At 61.1% G+C, this 23,347-nt stretch overlaps 9 protein-coding genes across 9 annotated transcripts; 4 read left to right on the forward strand and 5 right to left on the reverse strand.

Moving 5' to 3' along the window:
- Positions 1-280: 280 nt before the first annotated feature.
- Positions 281-2,337, reverse strand: RHTO_07979 (DNA primase large subunit; the record flags this gene model as incomplete). The annotated part of the gene is made up of 8 exons (XM_016421633.1): positions 281-719; positions 782-930; positions 991-1,254; positions 1,313-1,450; positions 1,508-1,591; positions 1,651-1,771; positions 1,827-2,013; positions 2,118-2,337. The coding sequence occupies 8 exons, from the start codon at positions 2,335-2,337 to the stop codon at positions 281-283; spliced, it is 1,602 nt and encodes a 533-aa protein (XP_016273745.1).
- Positions 2,338-2,730: 393 nt separating this feature from the next.
- On the reverse strand, positions 2,731-7,055 carry RHTO_07980 (chitin synthase, glycosyltransferase family 2 protein; the record flags this gene model as incomplete). Its single annotated transcript, XM_016421634.1, has 5 exons — positions 2,731-4,450; positions 4,512-4,657; positions 4,738-4,973; positions 5,037-6,281; positions 6,365-7,055. The coding sequence occupies 5 exons, from the start codon at positions 7,053-7,055 to the stop codon at positions 2,731-2,733; spliced, it is 4,038 nt and encodes a 1,345-aa protein (XP_016273746.1).
- A 582-nt stretch (positions 7,056-7,637) lies between these two features.
- Positions 7,638-8,969, forward strand: RHTO_07981 (uncharacterized protein; the record flags this gene model as incomplete). Its single annotated transcript, XM_016421635.1, has 1 exon — positions 7,638-8,969. The coding sequence occupies one exon, from the start codon at positions 7,638-7,640 to the stop codon at positions 8,967-8,969; it is 1,332 nt and encodes a 443-aa protein (XP_016273747.1).
- A 249-nt stretch (positions 8,970-9,218) lies between these two features.
- RHTO_07982 (fructose facilitator) lies at positions 9,219-11,760 on the reverse strand (the record flags this gene model as incomplete). The annotated part of the gene is made up of 11 exons (XM_016421636.1): positions 9,219-9,437; positions 9,547-9,573; positions 9,638-9,727; positions 9,783-9,804; positions 9,901-9,908; positions 9,976-10,537; positions 10,596-10,731; positions 10,808-10,958; positions 11,019-11,213; positions 11,279-11,440; positions 11,503-11,760. 11 exons carry the CDS (start codon positions 11,758-11,760, stop codon positions 9,219-9,221), a joined length of 1,830 nt encoding a protein of 609 aa, XP_016273748.1.
- A 1,408-nt stretch (positions 11,761-13,168) lies between these two features.
- RHTO_07983 (DNA-directed RNA polymerase I subunit RPA12) lies at positions 13,169-13,796 on the forward strand (the record flags this gene model as incomplete). Its single annotated transcript, XM_016421637.1, has 5 exons — positions 13,169-13,295; positions 13,355-13,473; positions 13,539-13,608; positions 13,671-13,679; positions 13,741-13,796. 5 exons carry the CDS (start codon positions 13,169-13,171, stop codon positions 13,794-13,796), a joined length of 381 nt encoding a protein of 126 aa, XP_016273749.1.
- A 381-nt stretch (positions 13,797-14,177) lies between these two features.
- RHTO_07984 (pyridoxine kinase) lies at positions 14,178-15,638 on the forward strand (the record flags this gene model as incomplete). The annotated part of the gene is made up of 4 exons (XM_016421638.1): positions 14,178-14,333; position 14,605; positions 14,665-14,732; positions 14,793-15,638. The coding sequence occupies 4 exons, from the start codon at positions 14,178-14,180 to the stop codon at positions 15,636-15,638; spliced, it is 1,071 nt and encodes a 356-aa protein (XP_016273750.1).
- A 934-nt stretch (positions 15,639-16,572) lies between these two features.
- On the reverse strand, positions 16,573-17,684 carry RHTO_07985 (Haloacid dehalogenase-like hydrolase domain containing protein; the record flags this gene model as incomplete). Its single annotated transcript, XM_016421639.1, has 6 exons — positions 16,573-16,700; positions 16,817-16,899; positions 16,974-17,143; positions 17,206-17,403; positions 17,475-17,561; positions 17,646-17,684. The coding sequence occupies 6 exons, from the start codon at positions 17,682-17,684 to the stop codon at positions 16,573-16,575; spliced, it is 705 nt and encodes a 234-aa protein (XP_016273751.1).
- Positions 17,685-18,062: 378 nt separating this feature from the next.
- Positions 18,063-19,547, forward strand: RHTO_07986 (Phox-associated domain protein; the record flags this gene model as incomplete). Its single annotated transcript, XM_016421640.1, has 2 exons — positions 18,063-19,305; positions 19,363-19,547. The coding sequence occupies 2 exons, from the start codon at positions 18,063-18,065 to the stop codon at positions 19,545-19,547; spliced, it is 1,428 nt and encodes a 475-aa protein (XP_016273752.1).
- Positions 19,548-19,654: 107 nt separating this feature from the next.
- Positions 19,655-23,309, reverse strand: RHTO_07987 (DNA mismatch repair protein MutS; the record flags this gene model as incomplete). Its single annotated transcript, XM_016421641.1, has 11 exons — positions 19,655-19,807; positions 19,866-20,087; positions 20,145-20,366; positions 20,421-20,571; positions 20,625-20,746; positions 20,813-20,902; positions 20,958-21,192; positions 21,254-21,779; positions 21,834-22,647; positions 22,708-23,027; positions 23,087-23,309. The coding sequence occupies 11 exons, from the start codon at positions 23,307-23,309 to the stop codon at positions 19,655-19,657; spliced, it is 3,078 nt and encodes a 1,025-aa protein (XP_016273753.1).
- Positions 23,310-23,347: the final 38 nt, after the last annotated feature.

The following is a 23,347-nucleotide window of genomic DNA, read 5'->3' on the forward strand; positions in this document are numbered from 1 at the left end:
AACGACACGACTCTCTCTTTCCCTTTCACACTTCGCTTGTAGCCGTACCATTCTTCTCCTCTTCGGTTGTACCTCGACTCTACACTTTCGCCTTTCGCTCCTTTGTTGATAGCACCGTTGATAGCACCCTTTCTTTGCTTGAGCAACCTCGCACCATAAGCTTGCCCCTCCAGCGGGTCAACGAGCGAGACGAGAGGGAGATAGCAATACAGGAGACCAACAAGGGGGACGACAGGTAGGACAGCGAGACAGGAAGATACCGACGAGAGGAGGGGACGCATTACGTGTCGACGTCCATCGCCTCCTCCTTCTTCACACCGACCATCTTGCGCCCCGACACGGCCGGCTTGACATCCGCGCCCTCCGCTCCATCCTCCTCCTTCTTCACGCTGTCCTTCGCCTCGCGGATAACCTTCCTACTCGCATCAAAGTACCGATTCGGATGGTCGACCGAATCTCCCCCTCCCAACCCCTCGCCCTTCTCGACACCCTTCCCACCGGGCAACTTCGCGTGCTGGATCTCAAAAACTCGCGTGCAGGCGACATGGTAGTGACCTGCTTTCGTTGCGGCGAGGATCTCTTTGAGGTCCGAGGAGGAGAGGGCGGAGCCGAGGGTGGATTGGAGGAGGGAGGTGAGGGATTGGTCGGAGGAGTGGCGGAAGGGGCAGCCGTGCGCTTGGCCGGGGCCGGGAACGGGACCAGTGATGATGGCCGTGCAGCTGTGGCGTTGTACGCGTAAGTACAGCCCTCTCGACGCGGGGAGAGCGAGAACGGTACGCACGATTTCGGCGTGTAGTTCTTGCGCGAACCCTCGAGGCCGTAGTTGTGGCGGATATTGTACCGGTACTCCTTGTTGAACTTGTCGTCGGTGACGGTCGAGAACGACTTGCGCCAGAACGCGAGCGCTTCTTCGACCGACAGACCGATTCCCTGCTCGCCAACCTCGTGAGCTGGCGACCGAATCAAGCCTGGAGGAGAACGGGAACGCACCTTGAGGAAGAGACCGTACTGCTGCCTTCCCTCGTGCTTGAGATGCCTGCTCGCCTTGAGGACATCCTGCATGTTCCGCATGCAGAGCGGGAAACTCTGCACGCTCAGCTCGGGGATCATCTCCGCTGTGATAGCCTCGCCGTCGGCCGTAGAGGCGAAGGTGTAATCCGAGGTGATGCCAGCCATGAAGCCCATCGAGAGGTGCGAGAGGATCGGGATCAGGCGTGTGTCTTCGTCGAGTCGAGGGAGAGCTTTCGCCGTGAGCTGGATGTAGAGCGTGTCAGCTTGCGCTGAGGCTGGCTGAGAACGACATCGCGCGCACCTCGAGCCCTCTCGCCAGTCGTGCGCCAAACTCGTCCGCGACGAGCGAATACTCCTGCGACGACGGGACATACGCCTTGCCGCCCTTGAGGAAGACGTTCCGTCGCGCAACGAGGTCCGTCACCTTCGTCCAGTCGACCTGCGGGCGAAGAGTATGTCAGAAAATGACAGTGGGCGCTGGAAGAGCGGCGCGCACCTTGAAGAACGACTCGCTGTACGACACGCCCGCCGACGCCGTCGACAGTTGCGACCACAACGCCTGTTTCTCCTCTTCGCTTACCTGTAAGCGATGCGAGTGAATTGAGGCAAGCGCAGAAGAGCACGGAAGAGCCGACGCACTACTTCCCAGCCGAAGTTGAGGCTGTCGACAAAGCGTCGTCGCTCTGAAGGGTCGTCCGAGTCCCACCGGATATGGAAGAGCTCCTTCTCCGCCTTTAAAAAGCGTTGCCGCAGTTCCTCGCTGCACAACCCGCACGTCAACCATTGTTGGAGGGAACGACAGAGACGCAACTCACGACCGGCAGAATGCGAGGCGGAGGATGAAGTGCGAGTAGTGATCCTTCTTGCGCTCCTTGTCGATGTCGGCCGTCTTGCTCGAGTCGGGGTGCAGAGGGAGGTACTCCTGCGCGCGTTTCTCGACAATCTCCTTGATGTCCTTGAAGGAGCGGTTGCGCGCCTGGGCCGACTCGATGTCGGCGAGCACTGCGGGTCCAGCACTGGTTCAGCGCTCCTCCTTTTTATCCAGCCTTTGTCGAGACTGCACGAGCAGGCCCTCCGCAAGGCATCAACGATGAAGCGGAACTCACGTCGCAGCCTGTCAATCGCCCAAACTTCGAACTCCTCGAGCGTGAGCTCCTCCAGCGGCGGTCTCTCGTACAAGTTGAGCCTGCTCGGGTACTTGCCGGACCTGGGCGCGATGGGGACTTCGAGGCGGGATGCGGAGGTCGACACGGACGAGGAGAGGGAGGTTTGGGGTGCGCCGAGCGAGCGCGAGGAAGATGGCGCGCCGCGGTTGGCTGCGTACATCGTGCAGCAGTGACAACAGAGCGGCGAGAGCGAGACGAGCGAGAACTTGTCGAGGCGACGAGGTCGCGGTCGTGTGTCGACGCGAAGTTGGCGATGGAGCGGACGAAGAGGGGGAAGGACAGGACAGGACAGCCTTGCTCTCGTGAGTCCTGCGCCAGACTCGCAAGGAAGCGCTGGCCAGCCGCGGTAGACGAGAGACGATGGGTATGCAATGCGAGCAGGCAGTATGCGAGCGTAAGTATCGGGGCGGGTGAGGGTACGGAACGAATACAGCACAAAATGCGAGGCAGGAAGAACGAGCGAGTGATGCCATGATGCTGGACCAAGAGAGCGAGCAAGAGTTTCTGTCTAGGGTGTGAGCGAGGAGGGACCCAGCTCCTTGAGATCGCCGAATCAGACCAACCTCCTTCCTGACGATCCACCTCCGTTCCGCGGGTCCGCAGGCCAGTCAAACCCCCTTCCGTCCTTCGTAGGACTCGGCGTCCCAGCGCCCGAGCCCATCAACGGATCACCCCTCGTCGCCTGCGGCGAGTTGGTCAAACTCCGTCTCCGTGCGTGCTGCTGTTCCGACGAAACCGAGGTGTTGAAGCCCGTCGCAGTCGACGACGCCAGCGAGGTGTACGACGGGTCGTGCGTGAACGAGAGGGGCGAGATGAGTGGAGGAGGCTGGACGCCGCCGGGCGAGTTGGCGTCTGCGAAGGGGTCGTCGGCGCGCGGACTTGACCGGCCCGACGAGGCGAGTGACGAGCTCGATGCGTTGAGAGGGAGGTTCGAAGCGGAAGAGGCCGTCTTGGTCATCGGCGGCGCGGAGAGAGGCGTGTCGGTCAAGGTCCAGCCTCGAGTCGGCGCTTGGTAGTGCTGCGGCTGCCTGTACACCTGCTGCCGAGGCTGGAGGTGCGTCTGCTCGGACGGCGTTGAGTAGCCCGACCCGTTGCCGTGATGAGGGTACGTCGCGCCAGGCAAGGGTGAGCCAACGGGCGACGCATCGTCCCATCCGACCTCGAGGACGTTGACCAGGTCGTGCTGGTTGAGGGTCTGGTCGTCGTCGTCCTCGACCTCGTCGAGCGAGTACAGCCCAACCGGCGGCGGGACGTTCTCGAGGCTCGTCGCGTCCTCGTTGTACGCTCCAATCTGCTGACCCCACCGATCCTCGTCCGGCCCGCCAAACGATGACGCCGTCTCGCTCTCGGCAAACGTGCTGATACTGTGATGCGGATGCACCGCACGCGTGCCGAACTGCCGCTCAAACTCGCGTCGCCGCTTCTCCTCGCGCCGGATCTTGCGCAGCCGGGACTTTTCCCAATCTTCCCATCGACGAAGTGGGACTGACGACGCCGCAGAGACGCCTCCCGTTGCGCCATGATCATCGCCGCCCTTGGTCTCGCCAGCAACCTTGCGCGTCTCGCCCCAGGAAAAGTCGTCGAACTTTGAGAAGGCGTAGAGGGGGAGGACGCAGTTCCAGATCGGGAGGGCGAGGAGGTAGATGAGCATCCATCCGACGTAGACGACTTTCATCGTCGAGATGAGGATGAGGATTCCGGGAAGACCGAGGACGCCGACGAGGAGGACGAGCGGGATGGCGTCGCCGAACGAGTTGGGAGGGTTGATGATGGACGAGATGATGAGTGTGTAGGTGAGGCAGATGGCGATGGGCAGGACGACGGTGCCGATGAGGTCGATGAACGTAATGAACTGCATTGAGAAGCAGAACGTGCCGCACAGGTTCCGGACGAGGACGAGCTCCATGAGGTTGTGGATCGTCGAGTTGATCCACCGTCGACGCTGAGAGAGGAGAACCTTGAACGTGTCGGGGACGACGGTGCGGCAGCGCGCCTTCGGGCAGAACATCATCTTGCGGTTCGGGAACGTGCGGAGGAGGATGGTCGTGAGGAAGCGGTCCTCGCCGAGGAGGAGGAGGTTCTTCTGGTGGAGGGTCGTGACAACGCTCTGCGAGTACTCAGATGTGATGGTCGGCGAGACCAGGACGGGGAACCAGTCGCCGTCGTCCTGCTTGCGCGCCTTGATGCGGTACATCGAGAAACAGCCGGGCAAGCACGTCACACCGCCGAAGACCGACTCGAACGCTTTGGCGAGGTGGTGCGAGATGAAGTATCTGTGCGGGTGCAGCGTGAGCGGCGGAATTCGGGGGGAAGGGGATGAGACGGTAGACGCACTCGAAGACCTGGATCATGGTGACCCACGACTGGCGCTTGTTGGCGATGCGAGTCTCGCCGCAGACGCCCATGACCATGTTGTCGTTCTGCATGACGCGGACGAGGTAGCCGAGCGACTCGGGGTAGCACATCGTGTCGGCGTCGACCTGCGTATCAACAAGTACATCTTCGAGTCAGCCTCTGTAGTCCAGACTACCGACGTCGAGGCGCGTTCTGTTGCACGCACCATCAAGCAGACCTCGAAGAAATCCGGCGTGACGCCCATCAAGCTCTGCGTCTTTCGGAACAAGTCGTAATCGAGCGGGCTCATCCGATCGTTGTACGTGACGCGACCGAAGAAGTTCATCAAGACCATCTGCGAGTCTCGTTTGCCGCGGTTGCCCGGCTTGGCTTCGGAGGCTTCGGCGGGCGTGCCGCATTTGACGACGACGATGATGGGCGTGCGGTGGCCTGCGACTTGGGCTGCGTGCGCTAAAGCTTAGTCACCATGCGTGGGGGAGAGGCGAAGTGAGCGACGGGACACACTGTAGTGACCGGCGTAGACCATAGCCTGGTTGTGCGCCTTGGCACCGTCCGCGATCGCGACATAGCTCATCGGCTGAGGGTCCCCAAACCTCGCATCGCGCTCAATCATCGAGACAACAATATCCGGCGTCGACATCTTCTCCCCCGAACCGGTGATCATTCCGTCGCAAACGACGAAGAGCAACTTGCGCGCGTCGGAATAGTTGGTCGCGGCGATCGAGTCGAGAGTCGTCTTGATACCGTCGTAGCCCTCCGAGTAGCAGGTGACGAGGCAGACGCAGAAGAGCTCGGCGCCGATAGAAGCCATGCTGATCATGCCGTCCTGTCCAACGGGAAGGGCGACATCCGTTCCTCCGTTCCGCCCCTCCGGCGCACCTCCTCGAGGCTTCTCGCTCGGCGAAAGCGGGAGAGCCTTCTCGCTCGCGCCTCCGCGCCTTCCGCCACCCTTCTTGAGCCGCATCGTCTGCTGACGCTTGACATGCGACTCGACCCACGGCGCCTGTCCCGTCGTGTTCGTCACGTCGATGTTCGCGCCCTCCGGCAATACGGCAGGCGAAACGACGCTGCGCTTGAGGTTGCGCGGTTTGCGGACCATCCGATCGGCGAGGTACCACGAGAAGACGAGTGCCATGAAGAACCGCGCGAGAACGATGCCCATGATGAGGATGAGCGAGACGTAGAGGAACAAGTTGGAGACGAAGCAGCCGGGGGTGATCTTGTCGATGTGGCCGGCGTAGTACCTCGACGCGAGGCACTTGACCGAGCGCTTGAGTTCGTCCGAGGTGTAGAAGATCCGCGTCGCGTCTTTGCTCCCGCTCGTCGCCTTGGCGAGACTGACGCGTAGCGCTTCGTCGACGAGGTCGTTCGGAAGGGGGTTCGGATGCGCGTTCATGTACGGCGTGAGGTTGAGGACGTTCCCGTCGATGACGAGGTAGTTGGTCAAGTTCTGCAGCTGCGCCCAGTCGTACCCGACTTGTTTCGTCGTGTTCGTCAAGCCGAGCGAAGAGAGATACGTCGGCGTCGGGTCCTTGAGCGCGCAGGAGGAGGCGTTCCCGTCGCTCGTCGAGGTGCAGAGGTTGACGGTGGCGTACGCCGCGTTGAGGCCGTTGCAGTTGGGGAACTTGTCGGACGAGCGATCGAAGAGACTCGTCACGTCCGTCCCGCCGAAGTCGTTGGCCGGGCCGAGGAGGGATGAAGGCGACTTGCTGCTAACCTGCATGTTCCAGCCCTGGACGCCGACGTAGCCTGAACATCGACGAAGGTCCAAGAGTCAGTCCTGCGTGGACATCATGCGGCACGAAGCCAGACTCGCGAAACTCGAGACGCACCTGGAACGGATCCTAGCCGCTGGAACATGCTGGCTGACCTCGGGCCAGACGTCGGACACAGGGTCCTGTTCAGCCCGATCGTGATGAACCCAATGATGCCCATCAAGAACGCCGCGATCTCGCACAGCGCGACCTTTTCCTTCCACGCCCTCTGCTTGACCGGGTCCGTCATTCCGAAACTCCTCAAGAGCGGCCGGGGCGCCCAGAAGGTGACGACTTCGACAAAGAGCGACCATGGACTCCACCACGGTTCGCTCGCGACGAGAGTCGGGACGCCATCCACCAACTTGGTCTGGACGTTCCCGCCCTGTTTCGCGGCTTTGCCCAGACCCGCTGGGGCGATCAAAGGTGCGGGCGCGACGAAGCGGTCCGGTCGAGTGAGGGTCTTGCCGCGTGTGAGACCGCGTTGAGGGCCGGGAGCCACCGAGAGTCGAGGATTGGCGCCTGCTTCTCGGACTGTTCCGCGCTGCGCTCCTCGCACCGTCTGCCGGCGGTTCATCCCGCCTCCTCCTCCTCCTGCTCCTGCGCCGGGTGGTAGACCGTAGCGAGCGGTCGGGTCGGAAGAATACGCAGGGTTCGCAGCGGCGCCGGTAGAAGGGTACGAGGTCGAGTGGAAAGCGGCGGGGTCGGACTCGTACGTCTGCCCGCGCGGGTAGTGTGGCGCGTTGGGGTTTCGAGAAGGGTATGACATCGTGCTGGCGTTTATAGAGTGGGAACGAGCGACGAGAAGGAGCGAAGGTAGATGTGGAGGAGCGCCGTGCGCTCAACGGAGGGGCGTGCAAACCACTGCCTCGTGTGTCCTGCGCGTGTCTGTACGCGTGCGAGCGTCGAGTCGGGTCTGTGGGACAGCCAACGAGTGTCAGCACGCCTGGCGAGGTGGTGTCTGCGCAGCGAGAGGGGTCGAGCACTCGCTCGTTCTCGAGGCGAACGTGGGCTCGCTCGGCGGTTGGAAGGGTGGGTAGGTCGTACGCACCGGTTCGAGTAGTCTAAGAGTGCAGGCAGTAAAGTCGCAGCAGTCACAGGCGAGCGGAGCACGAGCACGAGCACACAGCGACTCGATCAGACAGAGAGGCGCGCGGCGCGACCAAGGCGCGTGCCCAATTTGTATTCGAGTTGCATTGCTCATTACAAACTCATTACAAACTCGGCTCGTCTCCCTCTTCCCCTTGTTCTCTGCGCTCCGTCTCGCCTCGTGCTGCTTCCTGAGACTCGATTTGTACTCGCTGGTCGAAGAACTGAATGCTCGCCTTCGCCGCTGCGCCCGCTGCCCGCCATGACTCTCCCCGTCAATCCTCTCGCTCGCCTGCGCTCATTCCCATCGCACTTTGCCTCGCTCGCGTGCGACTCTGACACGCTCATCGAGACCGACGTACCCGTCTCCTCCCTCCCACGAACGCACTTCCTCTCCCCTCACTCGACTTCCTCAACCCCTCCTCCAGTCATCTCCCGCTCGCCCTTCGTCCCAGACTCGCTCGTCCAACACTTGATGCGCAACAAACGAGACTCGGCAATCACGACCAAGTACCTTCCCGGCACGGCCATCACGAATGCCGAAGCTGCGATGCACTCGTTCGTCACGGCGCTCGTAGCCGCGACGCAGTGCGGCGACTATGCGTGGAAGGGAGGGCATACGGCTGTCGAGCTGGGCACGAGCGCGAGGAAGAAGAGGCTCGCGAGGAAGGTGGTTGTGTCAACTGCGCTTCATAACGACTTTGAGGACTCGCAAGTTGCAGAGGCCTTCTTCGCGCTTGGCGACGACGAGCTGGTCGGACGAGACTTGCGACTGCGACAGGGTGGGGCGCGATTCGTGGTCCCGTCTGTTGGGGAGAAGAACGACAATGCATTTCGGGAAGGGTACGACGAGACGCTGCGACAGCATGCTGTTTACCACCTCTTGCCCGAGCGACGACTGCCTTCACGACACGAGCTTGCGCACCAGCCATGGACAGTCGGCGAGACCGTGACCCGCCTAGTCGCACACCTACAGACACCGCTCTCCTCCGCACACGAAACGCCGACCCAATTCCTGTCCTCCCGCTCCATCCGCCTCTCCCCACCCTCTTCCTCCATCCTATCCCTCCCTCTCCTCTTCGCAACCCACATCGCGTCCCTCACAAACGAGCTCTCAGCACTCGAGGCGCTCACCAGCCCTCGAGGGTACATCTACACCTACCAGCCTCCCTCGATCTTTGCGCGTCGCCTGCCGGCAGAGATAAGCGTCTTGCTGGTCTTCTGCGCGCTGAGGGAGATCCAGCTTGCGTCGCGCGAACCAGGCGCCCTGAAGTTGGAGAAGATGCGCGCCTTCGCACTCTCAACTCACTCGCCCTCGCTCTCCTCCCTCTTCCCGCTCCTCTCGCTCTGCCTCCCCTCACACGTGCTCTCCCTCCACCTCTCATCCCTCTTTCCCCCGCCCTCACAAACCTACGCCCCTCCCCCCTCCCTCCAAGGAGCAACATTGGTGATCCACAACAACTCCGATGCGTTTGGTCAGAACATCGAGAGTGAGGAGAGCGGAGGGAGTTTGGATGGGGTTGTTGGGTGCTGGGGAGACGCGAGTCGTGCGCTGAGGAGGGAGAGGAGGGATTTGGTCGAGTTTGTTGGGTAGCTAGGGGGGTGGAATCGCAGGAGGACTCTCGCGATAGTCGAGAGCGGAGAGATGATGATGAGTGGGAGGAAACGCTATTTGCAGGGGTACTTGGGGACGAATGCGGATTGCGAGAAACGGGAATAAAGGTGTGCGAAGGGAACGGGTCTAGGAGGATGCTAAGAATGCTGCTCCATCTGTGACGAGTCTAATCTATGAACAGTCTAAAGCACGTCTCGACGTCTAGTAAGAAGGCCTCCCGCTTCCCGCTCAAACGAACGACCCAGAATAAGTCGCCTCCCTCGCGATCCTCGGTCTCTCGTCCACATTCTCGTCCGTCGTGCGTTCCTTCTCCAACGCCTCGTTCGAGCTGGCAAACTTGGATTTGGCGCGGATGCGCTCGCCGAAGCGGAAGAGGAGGTAGGGGAGGGGGATGGCGAGCGAGGCGACGAGCGAGAGGAGCAGGCCGGCGTATTGGTAGCCCATGCCCTGTCGGCGTGAGAGGGAACGTCAGATGGAAGGTCTTACAGGGTTAGGGAGAGGGCAAGGGGAGGGCGAAAGGGTGAGAGGCGGAGAGGAAGCGAGGGAGGAAACGAACCCTGAACATTTGGTTCGCGAAGAGGGGCTGTCGTCGCGCGAAGGACGAATCGTCAGTCTTGGTACGCCCAGCAGATGACGCGGGAACTTACAGAAGCTGCGCCAGCAAGGTTACGCAAGAGACCTTGACCGGCGATGGCGCTCGATGCGTTCTCGGGGGTATAGTCGGACGTGTAGTTGTACTGAGGGGACGTCAGCCAGAGTTTCCACGGTTTACGAAGAGGAAGGGACACGAACTGTGGCGTTGAAGATGTGATAACTGCGGGAGGACGGGGAGAGTTGGGAGGGGCGTCAGTACAGCTGCCTCGACGCCCGCGGTCTGCGCGTTTCGAGCAATCGGAAAGAGTGGACGTACATTCCGACCTATAGGTGCGCAAGAGAAGCAGGATCAGTTTCTGAGTTGACCTTCCCAGGTGCGCGGCGAACGTACGAGGATGAGGACAAGCGCAACCATCGGGCCCATCCAGTGCACGAAGCCGTACTGGGTGAAGGAGAAGATGAACAATCCGGCGGGCATGAGCCATGCAAAGTACATGGCTCCCCAGAGCCTGTACTCGGGGACGGGAACGCCGTTGTTGTCCGCGCGCTTGCGGTCGTAGATCGAGTCGGTCCACCTGGACGTGCCGAATCCAATAAAGCAGCCGATGACGAGGGCGATGTAAGGCAATCCGCTGTTTCCTTCGGGCCAGGCGCGAGAGGTGTGCTGGAAGGCGAGCGGGATGGCCGAGAGGAAGAGGAAGGTGAGGAACCAGGCGTACGCGATCCAGAGACCGAAGGCGAGAATAGTCGGCTCGCGGACGAGAAGGATGAAGGACTTGGTGCAGGAAGTCTTGAGCAGGTCCTTGACCGACTCGTTCTCAAGCTCGATAGGCGCGCGAATGTTGTTGCGACCGGTCTCCTTGCGCAGCTTCTTCGCCCGCTGAGCGAGGATCTTGGCGCCGCGAGTCTCCTTGAGCAGGAAGATCTCGAGAACGAGGAGCACGCCGGAGGCGCTGGATGAAGGGCGCCAGGTTAGCCTTATTTGTGGCAAGCAAGGAGAGCCGCACGCACATCATGTGGATCCACTCAATCCACCGCCAGCCAATAGCCTGGTCGATGTAGCCGCAGTAGATGGGCGCAGCGACCGTACCGAAAATGGCGCTGAAGGTGAAGGTCGACATGGGAAGACCGCGGTCGCGGGTGTTCCCTGCAGGTTGGCGAGTTGTCAGAATCGTCTCTTTCGCAGACACCTATGTAAGTCCGAGGTAAGACGGCCCACGTACAGATGTCTGCGAGAGTCCCGCCGACAAGGATGGTACCGACGCAGCCAAAGAGGCCAGACAAGGCACGTCCGATGAGGATGCCGGTGATGTTGGGCGAGAGAGCGAGGAGAATGAAGATGAGGGTGAAGCAGAGGTACGCGCCGAGGTAGATCTGCGAAAGGGGGGCTATGAGCGTCGAAGACAAGCGTCGGAAGTGGGTTGGGAGACGCACCTCGCGACGGCCGACAAGCTCGCAAAGCGGTGCAAGGAACAAGGGCGCTATGGCGCAGGTCGCGTTGAAGGTGGTCATGCCGATCTGGCCGACGACGTTCGCGACGCCAAACTCTTCAGTCATCGAGCCGATGCCAGACGAGTAGGCGGTGGTCGAAAGACCGATCATGACGGTCATGGCATCGAGGAGGATGGTCTTTCAAGGGCGGCAGAGCGTCAGAGCGGAGAGACGAGACGAGAAGCGAGGAGGGCGGAACGCACGATGACCCATTTCCGCGCGCGAGACCAGTTGAGCGGGTTCTCGGGGTCTCCCTCCTCGAACTGAACGAGCACAATCTTGTTCTTGTCGTAGCCGTCGAGTCCTTCCGCCTTTGGCCTCTCGCTGCCTTGACCCTTCTCAGCCTTCTCCGAGTCGAGCGTGTCCTGCAGAACGAGCATTACGTGAGCAGGCTGTTTCGTCGAGGAAACGTCAAACGTGAGCGCACTTGCGCGTTGACAGCCGTCAAGGATGACCGCCGAGTCGAGGGTTGGGTGGAGGGAGGCGCCTTCTCGTCTGGACGCTCCTCGCCCTCGTCGCCGAGATTGCGCATCATCCTGCCGGTCTTTGGCGCCTTCTTCAGTCCCCATCGCCTCTTGTTGGCCTTCGAAGCGTCGCCGGGGGCGTGTTCCACCCTCTCGTCCTCGGCCGTGTCGCCGTCAGGGAAGAGGGACGCGTTGATCGTTGTCGGTTTGTAGGCCGGCATTGTTGTCGAGTAGCTGTAGCAACCACGCTCAGACGAAGCTCGCTGATCTGATAGCAAGCGGTCGCAGAGCGCGCTCGTCGAGTGAAGAGACGGAGAACAAGAGGCTCCTGCTGCTCGGGCGGGCTCAACGATCCCCTTGGGCGCGGTGGTGAGGGGAGCAAGGTTCGGTCATCCACACGAACTCTTTGGGTTGTGGCGGGCAAGCTGGAGTGAGCGAGGAGACCAAGGTCGGGGCCGCGGGGAGGCCGCAAGTGTTGCAGCCCGGACTCCGCTCGCCAACTTCGACCTCGCCCTGTTGATTCACACAGGTCGCCTGGGCTGGCCTGAAGGTCTGCATACGTCGATTCGCGACGTTCTGAGCCTCTCTGAGGAGCCTCACGCCCGCCCGTGTCAGAGCGAGCGAGCTCACTCCACCACTTCCCCTCACGCACGCTCATCGATCTCTCCTCGCCTGCTCGACTGGCCCCGGCTACGTCACGAACTAGCTGGTACGGGGCTTGCTGAGCTGCTTTGCGCGGATGTGGACGAACTGGCGGGGTGTGCATTCCGCTCGGCGGTCGGTACACAATCGGAAAGTCATTCGGCTGACGAGGCGGAGGAGGAGAACCGAAGCGGCGCTTCGCAAGCAGGCGCCATTTCTCTCGCTCCTGTACAGTACTATGCTTCTGCTTCGGCTGGAGTCACTCAGTGGCGGAACCCCTTAGGAGGTGCCGCCCTGTCCGTCGCAAGCGCGCTTAGCGAGGCTTCCGACCTGGCCCAGCGAGTTGGTCGACCCGGCAGTCCTCGCCTAGCAAGAACTGCAAGTTAGCGACAGCTGCGCCCTCAGCGTTTCAAACCGCGGAACGCGTGCGCGAGTCTAAGTTAGTCGGACGGAAGCTTCGAAGTGGACCAGCAGGTCAAGGGAGCTCAGCGGAACTGCCTAGAGTTGTGCGTGCGAGATTGACTGGTCAATGACATTGCGATAGGAAGCTGCAAGATATGATCGCAGCGGCCTGCGCTCGCCAAAGAGAGCCTTTTGAGCAGGATAAGGGGTCGAGCGAGCGAGTTGTACCCCTTCTTCCCCTCCAGCTCCTCCCGCTGCCCGCGTGTTGCACCCTCTGCATCCTAACAGCCGTCTGCTGACCCAAGCAGCCTCTCCTGAGGCGATGAGCGAGGCGAAGAGCCGGAAACTGATGAGGATGGCGGCAAGTCGAGCAGACGGTGGCAGGACGTGCGTGAGAGCAGCGAAGGCGTAGTTGCGCCAAATGAAGACTGTCAATCCTGCGTGCCCAGCTTACAGAGCCATCCAAGTACAGCAGTGAGCGGACGAGGTCAACGAGCAAGCTCGGCACCGCCTCTCCTCCTCGACAACGCTTCCATCCCGCTTGACGAATCCCGCTAGACGCCTGCAGACCCCTGCTAGACCGCAATGGCCGCCGCACAGAACCACTTCGGCTCGCTCATCTTCTGCTCGCGGTGTTCGACCCTGCTCGACTTGCCAGGCGACGAGGACCAACTGGTGTGCGATGCATGCGGGCAGGTGGAAGACGCGACGGGTGCGTACTTTCTCGAGCTTCGTACCGGCGTGTCAGGCTGATCACGACTCCGGAAACAGTGTACGAGGGCAAGGTCATCACGACCAAGTCGAACCCGGCTGCGTTCCCTTCTTCGCTGCGACAACTGAAGACCAGTTTGGTCAAGAACCGAGGAGACGTGGAGAAGAAGAAGGTCTACGTGCGTTGTGGCTCGTCAAAGAGGGTTGGACGAGGCGTAGAAACTGATCTTTCGTGCGAGGACAGGTCGACGAGACGTGTGAGAAGTGCGGCGCGAAACAGATGTCGGTCAAGACGATGCAGTTGCGGTCTGCAGGTGCGCCTCTGTGCATGGTCTCACGGGAGAGTCACCGGCTGATCGTTGATTCCTTCCTGCAGACGAAGGAGGTCCGTCCCGCTGGCTTCTCTCCGCCTTTCCCGAATCTTCACTTACGCTATTCTCCCACAGCAACCGTCTTCTACTCGTGCGACAAGTGCGGCTACCAGACCCGTCTCAACAACTAGATCATCCCCTCCGTCCCGCGACGCTCGCCTTTCACGCCGGCAGATCCCGCCGACTTCCCACTCTTGCGCCTCTTTCAGGTCGTTACGCAGCATCGTGTTGTATCCAGTATTGCATCGTTGTTCCAGGTCACTCAGAGCATGCGGACTGCAGGGAGACTGCGCAGTTCGCCTGGATAGCGGCCCTTCTATCGGTTCGCTGCTTCGCTCGCTTCGCCACCTCTCTTGTACGAACTAGCAGACTTCTCCGGCGCCCTGCACAAAGTCGGCTCGCTCGTGAGCGAGTCAACGTGAAGTGGATCGCCCTTCCTGCTCTCGCTTCTTCGACGAACACTGTTACACAACTCGCTCGCTCCAGCTCGAATACGGTCGCACGGTGCTGCGATGGCTCAGGCGAACGTGACCCAGGAGAAGCGGATCCTGTCCATCCAGTCGCACGTCGTCTGCGGCTACGTTGGTAACAAGAGTGCATCCTTCCCGCTCCAGCTCCTGGGCTGGGAGGTCGATGCGGCTCTGACAGTCTCGTTCAGCAACCACACGGTGCGTTCGAGCTCCCCAAAGTCGCGCGCGAGCCCTGGGACGACGACATCTGTTCGCTCGACCCCGCTTCTCCCGAGCTGACCTCTCTCTCGCTCCTTCCCTTCACTTTCACCCTCGCTCATCCTCCTGCGGCGTCTGGGACACTCGCGCGATGTCGTACACACCCTGTCACACATCGACCATGCACTCCCACTACCGCAAACCCGCTTGAACGCGCCCTCATCGCCTCGCAAATCTTCCTCAAACCCGCAAACTTTCTGTCCGCCCACAGGGTCAGTTCCAGCTCGCTGCGCGTGTGTAAGAACGGCAACTGACTGTATCGCTCGCACAGGTTACGGACGATGGGGCGGATCCAAGTTTGACGCCGCGCATCTCGAGGACGTTTTCAGCGCTCTCGACGTGCGTTTTCCCTTCCCTCGCTCCCGCTTGCGATGGTAGCTGACTCTACGTGCTCTCCAGGCAAATGGCTTGCTTCGACAGTCGCACGTCTTGACCGGCTACGTCCCAGGCGCCGACGCGCTCAAGGTCGTCGTTCGCGCCGTCGACCGGCTACGGGCCATCAACCCCTCGCTCGTCTACATCCTCGACCCCGTCATGGGCGACGATGGCCGCATCTACGTCTCCGAGTCGGTCATCCCGATATACAAGGCGCTCCTCCCTCGGGCGACGTGCGCGACGCCGAACTACTTCGAAGCGGAACTCTTGACCGACATCAAGATCCTCGACGCGACGTCCCTCCAGCTGGCTCTGCGGACGTTCCACGAGCGGTACCGGACACCCAACATCGTCGTCTCGGCCGTCTCGCTCCCGTTGTCCGAGCTCGTCAAGCTCGGATTCGTCGACGCACCCGCCTTGAGCACCTCGTCCTCGACTTCACGCATGCTCGTATGCGCTGGCTCGACGCTCCTTTCGGCGCCTGGTGAACCCCTCAAGACGACGTCTTTCGGCATCGCCTTTCCCGAACTTGCCGAGCATTACGAAGGCGTTGGCGACGTCTTCTCCGCCCTCGTCGCCGGTCGATTCCCTTCCGCCTCCGACCCAGCCTTTTCCGATCACCCGATCTCGCCCCTCGCACGAACAGTCGAGTTGGCCATCGCCTCGCTCCAGGGCATTCTCGCCAAGACGCGGCAGCACGCCCTCTCGCTCGCGAAAGGTCGCGCGGACCTCATCGTCCCCCGAGAAGGCGAGAGCGCCGAGGAGCGGGTCCGGAGACTACGCACGGTCGAGTTGCGCCTCGTCCAGAGCCAGCATGAGATCCTCAACCCCGACGTCAAGTACCGCGCCGTGCGCTTCTCGGGCATTTAGACCGCGCTTTCTATCGTCGTTCCTCAAGTCGTGCCGTCGTCGCCGCCGAGCAGTACCAAGTCATCAACTGTTGTCTGTATCACCACCGCTCTCGCCCGTGAGTTCTTGCCTTCCTCTCGACCTCGACGAGATTCCCCCGCGAAGGACGCATTGGCGCGAGATGAGCAACCAGTGTCGCCCCTATCCGATTGATTCATGATGGACGTGACCAAAACCGGACAAGCCAAACAGTCCATTAACGCTGAGGCCATACTCGTCCTTCGCGAGATGCTCGTCTACCATCGCTAGAGGCGTGCGGTGTCGGTGACAGTACTAATCCGCTCTCGCTCGTGCAGGTAAAGCGCCATCTTTGGCTCGCCCCGCCGACCCCTGCCGCATCCTCACTTCACTCCGCCACCCTCTTCCGCCTCCGCCGACGTCCGCCGTTGCGCTATCAAACGTGAGCCACCCTCCACTCTCGCCACCCCGCTCTGCCCGCAACGGATGTGTTCTTCATCTCTCCCTCGCGGATGATGATAAAATACATTCCATGCTAAGTCCGACAGACTTAGCCGTCTACACATGAGGACAACATGTTATTCAACAAGAACGGCCAGCTTACGCAATAGAAGGAGGAGAAGGACACGTTCGCATGCGGGCAGAGCAGATAGGACTTAGCCGCTTGTGTTCGTCCGCTGACTCTCCCGCTTCTCCACAGCAGCAACAGGTTCATCCGTAGATCTCACGCAATGCAGGATGATAGACTCTCGCTCCATGCCAGTACTGAGAGGCAGCCGTTGTCGTGGCTGAGAGTGCCAAGCGCTTACCTCCGCTACCTCGTCTTCGCTTTCGCGGCAGCTGCTCTGCTCTCACGGCTCCTCCTCTCACACTCGCCGCTCATCCACGGACCATACATGCGAGAACGCAGCTCGCGATACATGGTTTCAGCGCTCCTCTACTCGTCATACGGCGGCAAACCCCAAGCTCCCGGGTCAAAGTCCTCCATCGAGCTGTGCTGGTGCGAAGGGTCTAGATTGTGGTCTCCGAGGGTGTTGAGCAGTTCGGGGTCGGGGATCCAGACGACTGCGCGATGAGGAGGGAGGGAGGAAGGGTCAGTTCGGGCTTCGAGCCAGTGGCAGCTGCCTCGCTGCAGAGGTCGTGGCGGATGACATGTGAGCAGAGGAGAGAAGCGTGCGCACCTTCCATGCCTGCTGCTCGCGCGGCCTGCACCCCCGAGACGCCGTCCTCGAAGACGAGAACCTTTTTCCGCTCTTCCGGCGTGCTGCGAGCGCTCGACAGTCAGTCTGCGCTTCACGATCGCCTCACTCAGCCGGTACGACGAGAGGGAGCACGCACTTGATGCCGAGCATCTTCGCCGCCTCGATAAAGATGGTCGGATCCGGCTTGCCCTTGCCCTCGAGAATAGGGTCGTCGCCGCAGAGAATGTTGGTCGAGAAGCAATCGAAGAGGTGGCCGAGGTGCGCAGACTTTATCAAGAAGTTCTTCTTCTTTGAGCCGGTTGCGATCTGGAGAGGGAAGGAGGGGATCAGTCAAGGAGGAGGAACGCTGACGAAACGCCCGTATGCACCGCCATCGGGACCTTGTGCTTCTCGAGGTGATGCACGAGCTTGATGACGCCCGGAAGAGGTTCGACTGTTCGGAACAGGCGATCCAGCTTCTTGTCCATCGTCGAAAGCAACTCGTCGACTGATAGAGGGATGCCCGTCGCCGCGATCAGCCGCGCCGCCGACTCGTGCGCCGGTCGCCCCATTAAGTCGACTTTGATCTGCGTTGTCAATGGTAGTTCAGCTGCGCTGACCAAGTGGATGCGACCGCGAAGGAGGGATCGAGGCGCACCTCCCACGTCAAGCTCTTCCCGTACGGCTCTAGCACTTCGTTCGTTGCCACAGTGTACAGCCGTTCCGAATCGATCATCAGACCATCCTGCGAAGCCGTGTGCGACGAGCGAGATTGTGAGCGAGCCGTCAAAGCGATGAAGGCATTCTCAGCGAGAGAGACGAAGCGTACCATGTCGAAGAGAACAGCAGACACCTGTGGATGCGGCATAGCTGTCTATCTGCGCAAAAGAGCGTGTCAAGGAGAGCAGACGAGGCTCAACAGGTCGAAGTGGGGAGTCCGGCTCTTTGGCATCCACGGCTGACCCGCTCGCGCTCCGTGGGCCCACTTTGACGTTGTTGACGCGCTTGAGAAGCTCGTGTTGCATGCTATAGGCTCTCGCATCTCCCACGCTTTCTCGACACCTGGCGGACGAGACGGATTGAGCGGGGTCGTGCACAAACGAGGGGCGTCTGTGGCGGCTTGCTGGACATCCTGTAGGGCGGATCCGAGGCAAACAGTGCGTACGGCCGCAGCTCGAGATAGGACACGCCGCCGAAGAGGCTAACGGTGCCGTCCTCTCGCACAGGTTGCGCAGAATCCCTCGGCATGGCGGCGCTGCGGACTGTTCCGTCAAGGAAGCGCGGTCCACCTGTCAGCACGACTGTACCGACGGAAGTCGACCGTGCGGCGGCCCAGCCACTCCACCGCCGAATCCTCTTTCCACCATCCTCCCCCGCCGAAACCCCTCGCATCCTCCATTCTTCCGCGCACGAGACCCTAGATCCCCTCATTCTCGACCTCATCGCCCTCTCCTTGAGAGCTTACGTTACGCCCTGGTACAACGGCTCCATCTCGCGCGATCCCGACAAGGCTTTCCTCCAAGCCGTTATGGCGGTTCTCATTCACGTCGTTCAGGCTCTCGAAGTCCGCCTCGCCGCTGTCGACTGGGCCGACGTACTTCTGGCCGAATTGCCAGAGGTCCTGGCGAATCATTACCGGGACTGGGATTCGGCAGTCGAGCGAGCTGGCGGAGGCACGGCGCACAATCTCTCGGTCGATGAGATGTTCCATTCTCTCCAGCCTCACATCGCCATCCACCTACGACAGGCAGCCGAAGGTGAGACGACTGCACGGCATCGTGTGACGCCCGAGGTCGACAGAGTCTATCTTCGGGCACTCGTCGACCGGCTGCTCAAGCTCCTCCTTCCGCCCGAGGACTATCGCTCAGACACGGAGCGGGCCATCGTCCGCGAGATTATCGTCGCCGTCGTCTTCGGTACCGTCTTCAACCGCGTCGCCCAGCCCTGGTTCATCCACGGGCTGATTGCTAAGCAGCTCGAAGCGCGAGAGGCCGAGCGGGCTGTGATGGAGAAGGCGTTGTCGGCGGAAGACCGAACAGCGAGTACTGGACTCGTCGACAAGGCTCTCACCGCGCTTCTCTCCCTTCCGCTCCTCCTCGCCTCTCTCGCCTCTCTTGCCTCAACTTTTTCAGCTCTGTCCAGCTCCACGCGTACGACTTCGTCCAACCTTTCCTCCTCACCACCTCCTCACCAGTCTCTCAGCGCACTCCTACTCGCCATCCTCCCGTCCTCCGCCTTCCTCAGCCAGCTCGTCTACCTCGTCTCCCTTCCGCTCGCCTTTTTCTCCTCCCAACTAGACTCTTTCCTCGCCCAATCCGTTACGGAGCACGTCTGTGCCGCTTCGACAGTCAAGGCCGCCATGGAAGGAGCGATCAAGGGCATGTTCCCGAACGACGGCTGGCCCGCGCCGAAGGAAGACGACCCGGACGAGGAGGCGCAAGACGAATTACGGCGGCGGTGCGAGGAGGCTCTCGCTCGTGCACTATCTCGTGAGTCCGTTTCAACAGCATTGCCGAATGCACCTGACAGTTCGCTCGTTTCTCCAGCCTTCCTCCCCTCCCTCCTCTTCCCTCGCCTTCCGCCAGAACCGCCAGACCCGCGCATCCACCTTGCTCGCCACCTCCTCCGTCCACTCGCATGTCACACAGCAAACGTACACCTGTTTCTCTCGATTGTTGATTTGGTGGTTGGCAAGGTCTTCCCCGAACTTATTGTAGCGCCGGAGGACTAGCTGAATCGTGGACGTCTCCTGGCTTCGACGAGCGAGATCACAAGCAGAGAGAGCCGTCTTGACGGTGAAGAAGGCGTGCGACCACGCTGACTTGCACTCGGCTTCCCCTAGTACACCTGCCCGTCGACCAGCAACATGTCCCGAATCTTCCGCGCCTCGAGGATCGCTCGTGCCGGCATGCCTGCGAGACGGGCGACGACGAGACCTGCCGAATCGCTGTTGAGACCTCGACGGATGGCGTGGAGGTAGCGGACCGATTCCTGCGAGCGAGCAGAACGTCAATTGGAGGCTTGGAAGGGGAGATGACTGAGTACGCACCTCGGACTCCTCCACATCCGTGCACCAGAACTCGACTCCGTTCCACTCGCCCTGACCCCGAGGGTTCTCCTCCTCGTAACCGAGAAGCTGGCCTAGGCGGTGGTAATGCGTTGCGAAGAGGGTGCGAGATCGATTGACGTGAGTGAGATGCTCGAGGGCGGCGTAGGCGATAGCGAGGCCGTCGATGGGAGAAGTTCCGCGGCCGAGTTCGTCGAGCAGCACCTGGAGGCGGGAAGATCAGCGCTCGCTCCCGCGCCAGCGACGATGAAGAGGACGCACCAGCGAGTGCGGTGTAGCCATCTCGAGAATACTCGTCGCCTCGTCCATCTCGATCATGAAGGTCGACCTATCACGGTCCAGCTCGTCTCGAGCGCCGACTCGGCTGAAGATGCGGTCGAAGACACCGATGCGCGCGCTCTCGGCGGGGATGTACGAGCCGCTCTGGGCAAGAATGGCGATGAGGGCGGTCTGTCGCAGGAAGGTACTCTTCCCAGCCATGTTCTGCGGGACGAGCCTGATTAGCGAGAAGACGCTGAGAGCGGATTGCCAATTTACCGGGCCTGTCAAAACATGAATGAACGACGGCTGTTCCGCTGCGTCGTCTGGATGACGCATCGTCAGCGAATTGGCGTGGAAAGCGCGGTTCTGCGCGGCAAGAGCGGCCTCGACGGTCGGATGCCGGCCATTGACGATCTCGAGTGTCCGGCTGCGAACGATCGTCAATACTAGCGTTCGGAGAGAGGAGAAGAGACGTCGTACCTGTCGTCCATTTCCGGCTTGACCCAGTCAAGCTCCTCCGCGACTTCGGCGAACCCCAGAGCGACGTCGAGCTCTGCGAGAGCGTCGCCAGTTGCGGTCAGGTCGTCAAAGTGTTCGAGTACCTGTTCGAAAGCGAAAACTCTACTCAGCATAAGGCGAAGGACTGACGGAAAAGAAGCGGAACGTACTCGTGCGATCAAGACCTGCGCTGCGTCGATTTCAATCCGGCGGATCTTGCTCTGCGTACTTTCGATCTCCTTGTAAAGGCTGGACCAGTCCTGCGGCGAAGCACGGGTCAGCGTGCGTGTGGAGCAGCGAGGATACCAGACTAACGCTGGAGACGTAGTCGCGCGTTCTGTTCGTTCGCGAGACAATGACGAGACGCTTGTCCTCATCCAGCTTGGTCCAGCCGTCCTTCGCCTCCGCCCGCACAGTCGGCGTGTTCTTGTAATCCCGAAGCCATAGCTGTGGCGCGTTATAATGTTCCTGCAAGTCACATTGTAGGTCGGTCGCCGCGAGTCGAAGCCTTTGCAGCTTGTCGTGGAGTTCCTGGAGCTTGGCCGAGTACCTGTGCTGCAACGGATCAGCTTCGTCGTAGGTGCGAGGATGCCAAAAGGATCGAAGCTTACGCAGGGCGCACATACCAGGGCTCCTCGTCGCCCCAGACTTGTCCCCTCTTCAGCGCCTTCCTCTTCTTCTCCTCCGTCTTCGCAACGTGAGTCTCGCCTAGCTCGGCCAGCTCCGCAGCCTTGAGCTCCTGCGCGTCCTCCAACTTGTTCAAAGCCTCCTCATCGATCGCAGCCTCGATTTCGCCAGCCAGAACCGGGTACTGCCCCAACTTCTCGACGAGCTCGCGAATCGCCCGGATCTGCGCGACGGTCCAGCCGTTCGCCTCAGCGTCGACGGCCGATTTGGGCAGAGCTCGCGAGATCTCGAGCTTGATCGTGTCGAGCGCACGCATCGTCCGCTTCAGCCCGCAGAGATCGCTCGCGGCGGACGGGCGTTTCATCGCTAATCGCTGAAGCAGGCGAGGCGTATCATCGAGAGATCGGAGGACGCCCCGGATGTATGGTCGTGCGACGGAGAGACTGCCCAGGCCGGCTTGAGCGAGAGCTTGTCGCTGATAGATCGTCGGAAGGTCGGTGGAAGGGTTGCCTGCGGAGTCGAGGTCGTCAGTAAGAGTTAGTCATTCCGGAGACTCGCACGCACAAAGTCGGTCCGCCAGCAGACGTGTTCCGCCAGGCGTGACCGTCCGCTTCACCGTTCCTAACAAGCTACCGCGAAGACCGCCCCGCAAGCTCTCCCTGATCTCGAGCGACTGCAGAGTGACGGCGTCCATCTGCATGACGGTGGCGGGGTCGACATAGGTCGACTTCGTTCGGGGAGGAGGGTTGGCGACGAGCGTTCTTGCGAGGTAGGCGAGGAGGACGGATTCGGCGGTCTGCATAGCTGAAGGCGTTTTGCGAGAGGAGGAGGGAATGGCGTCGGTCGAGGTCGTCGAGATCATTGTACCCTCGCGAATTCGCTCAGCCTCGAGGAGTTCGCTGATTTGCTTGCCGAGTACCGTTGCGCCGAGCTGCTCGTCGACAACGACCTCCTTTGGCTGGACGAGGAGGATACTATCGCGCAGCGTCGCCAACGTCGACGTCCGTGTGAAGGAAGCGCCGGTCGAAACATCGCGATACGCCATGCCGATCGTTTCTTCCTCGCTCGAGCCGTCGACGACGCCGAGCGCGAGGACAAAGTTCGAGCTCTCGATCTTGACGAACGCCTCGTCGACGCCGGTTCCGGGCGTGATGACCCGGCTGACCCGCCTGTCAATGAGACCCTTTCTTTGTCGCAGCAGATCCTGGAACTCGTCGACGATGACGACCTTGTGACCTTGCTGGACGAGTGTCGAAGCGTGCTTCACCATCTGCGTGAGCGGGAAGCCAGCCATGGGAGCTTTGGCCTCGCCGAAGGACTTGCTCGCAAGGCGCATGCCGAGAAGTTTGGCGACGAGCTTCGCTTGTTCCCAGTAGGCCTGGTACCCCAGTCGACGGTGTCAGCACAAACAGAAGGAGGGGAGTAGGAGCCGGCGCACCTCGTAGAACGACCCGACCTGCGTCAGGACGAGAGCATCCGGGTACTGCTCTGTGATGCCCTTGATCTGCTTCTCGAGCTCTGTCAACCTTTTCCGATGGTGGCTCATCCCCTCGACCCCCTCTTCTGCGTCTTCCTGCGCGCCTTGCTTCTTCCGCCCTCTCTTCGCCAGAGCGTCCTCAGCTCCTATCTCCGCCTCGACGCCCACCTCGCCTTCGTCCACTCTTTTCGCCTTCTTCTTCAGCGGCGTCGTAGCCTTCCTCGGCTTTTTCGCCTTCAGCTTCGCCGCTTCCTCCGGCTCCGTCCAATTCGACGACAACGCTACGGAGCCAGAATCGTCAGCTTGTTACCCTTCCGCAGGCCGAGGACAGAATGCGTACAGGGCTTTATAGGCTTGCCGTCAAAGCCCAAAGGAGGCAGCGCCCTGCGCTCGATCCCATGTTCGTCGAGGAGGACTTTCCCTCGCGGCCGGCCTGCTCCCTCGTCGTCCTCGTTCCCTGCTGTCGAAGCATGCCGTAGGCTTGCTAGTCGTGCAAGAGAGGTCGTGCGCGGGCTGGCTAGGCGGACGAGGGGCGAGGAGAGGGAGCGTGCGCGGTGGAGCATTGCGAGAGATGAGGGGAAGAGAGGGAGACGAGGAGATT

Source organism: Rhodotorula toruloides (genome assembly GCF_000320785.1).
Source record: "Rhodotorula toruloides NP11 unplaced genomic scaffold Scaffold9, whole genome shotgun sequence".
In the NCBI taxonomy this organism is placed as follows: Eukaryota; Fungi; Basidiomycota; class Microbotryomycetes; order Sporidiobolales; family Sporidiobolaceae; genus Rhodotorula; species Rhodotorula toruloides.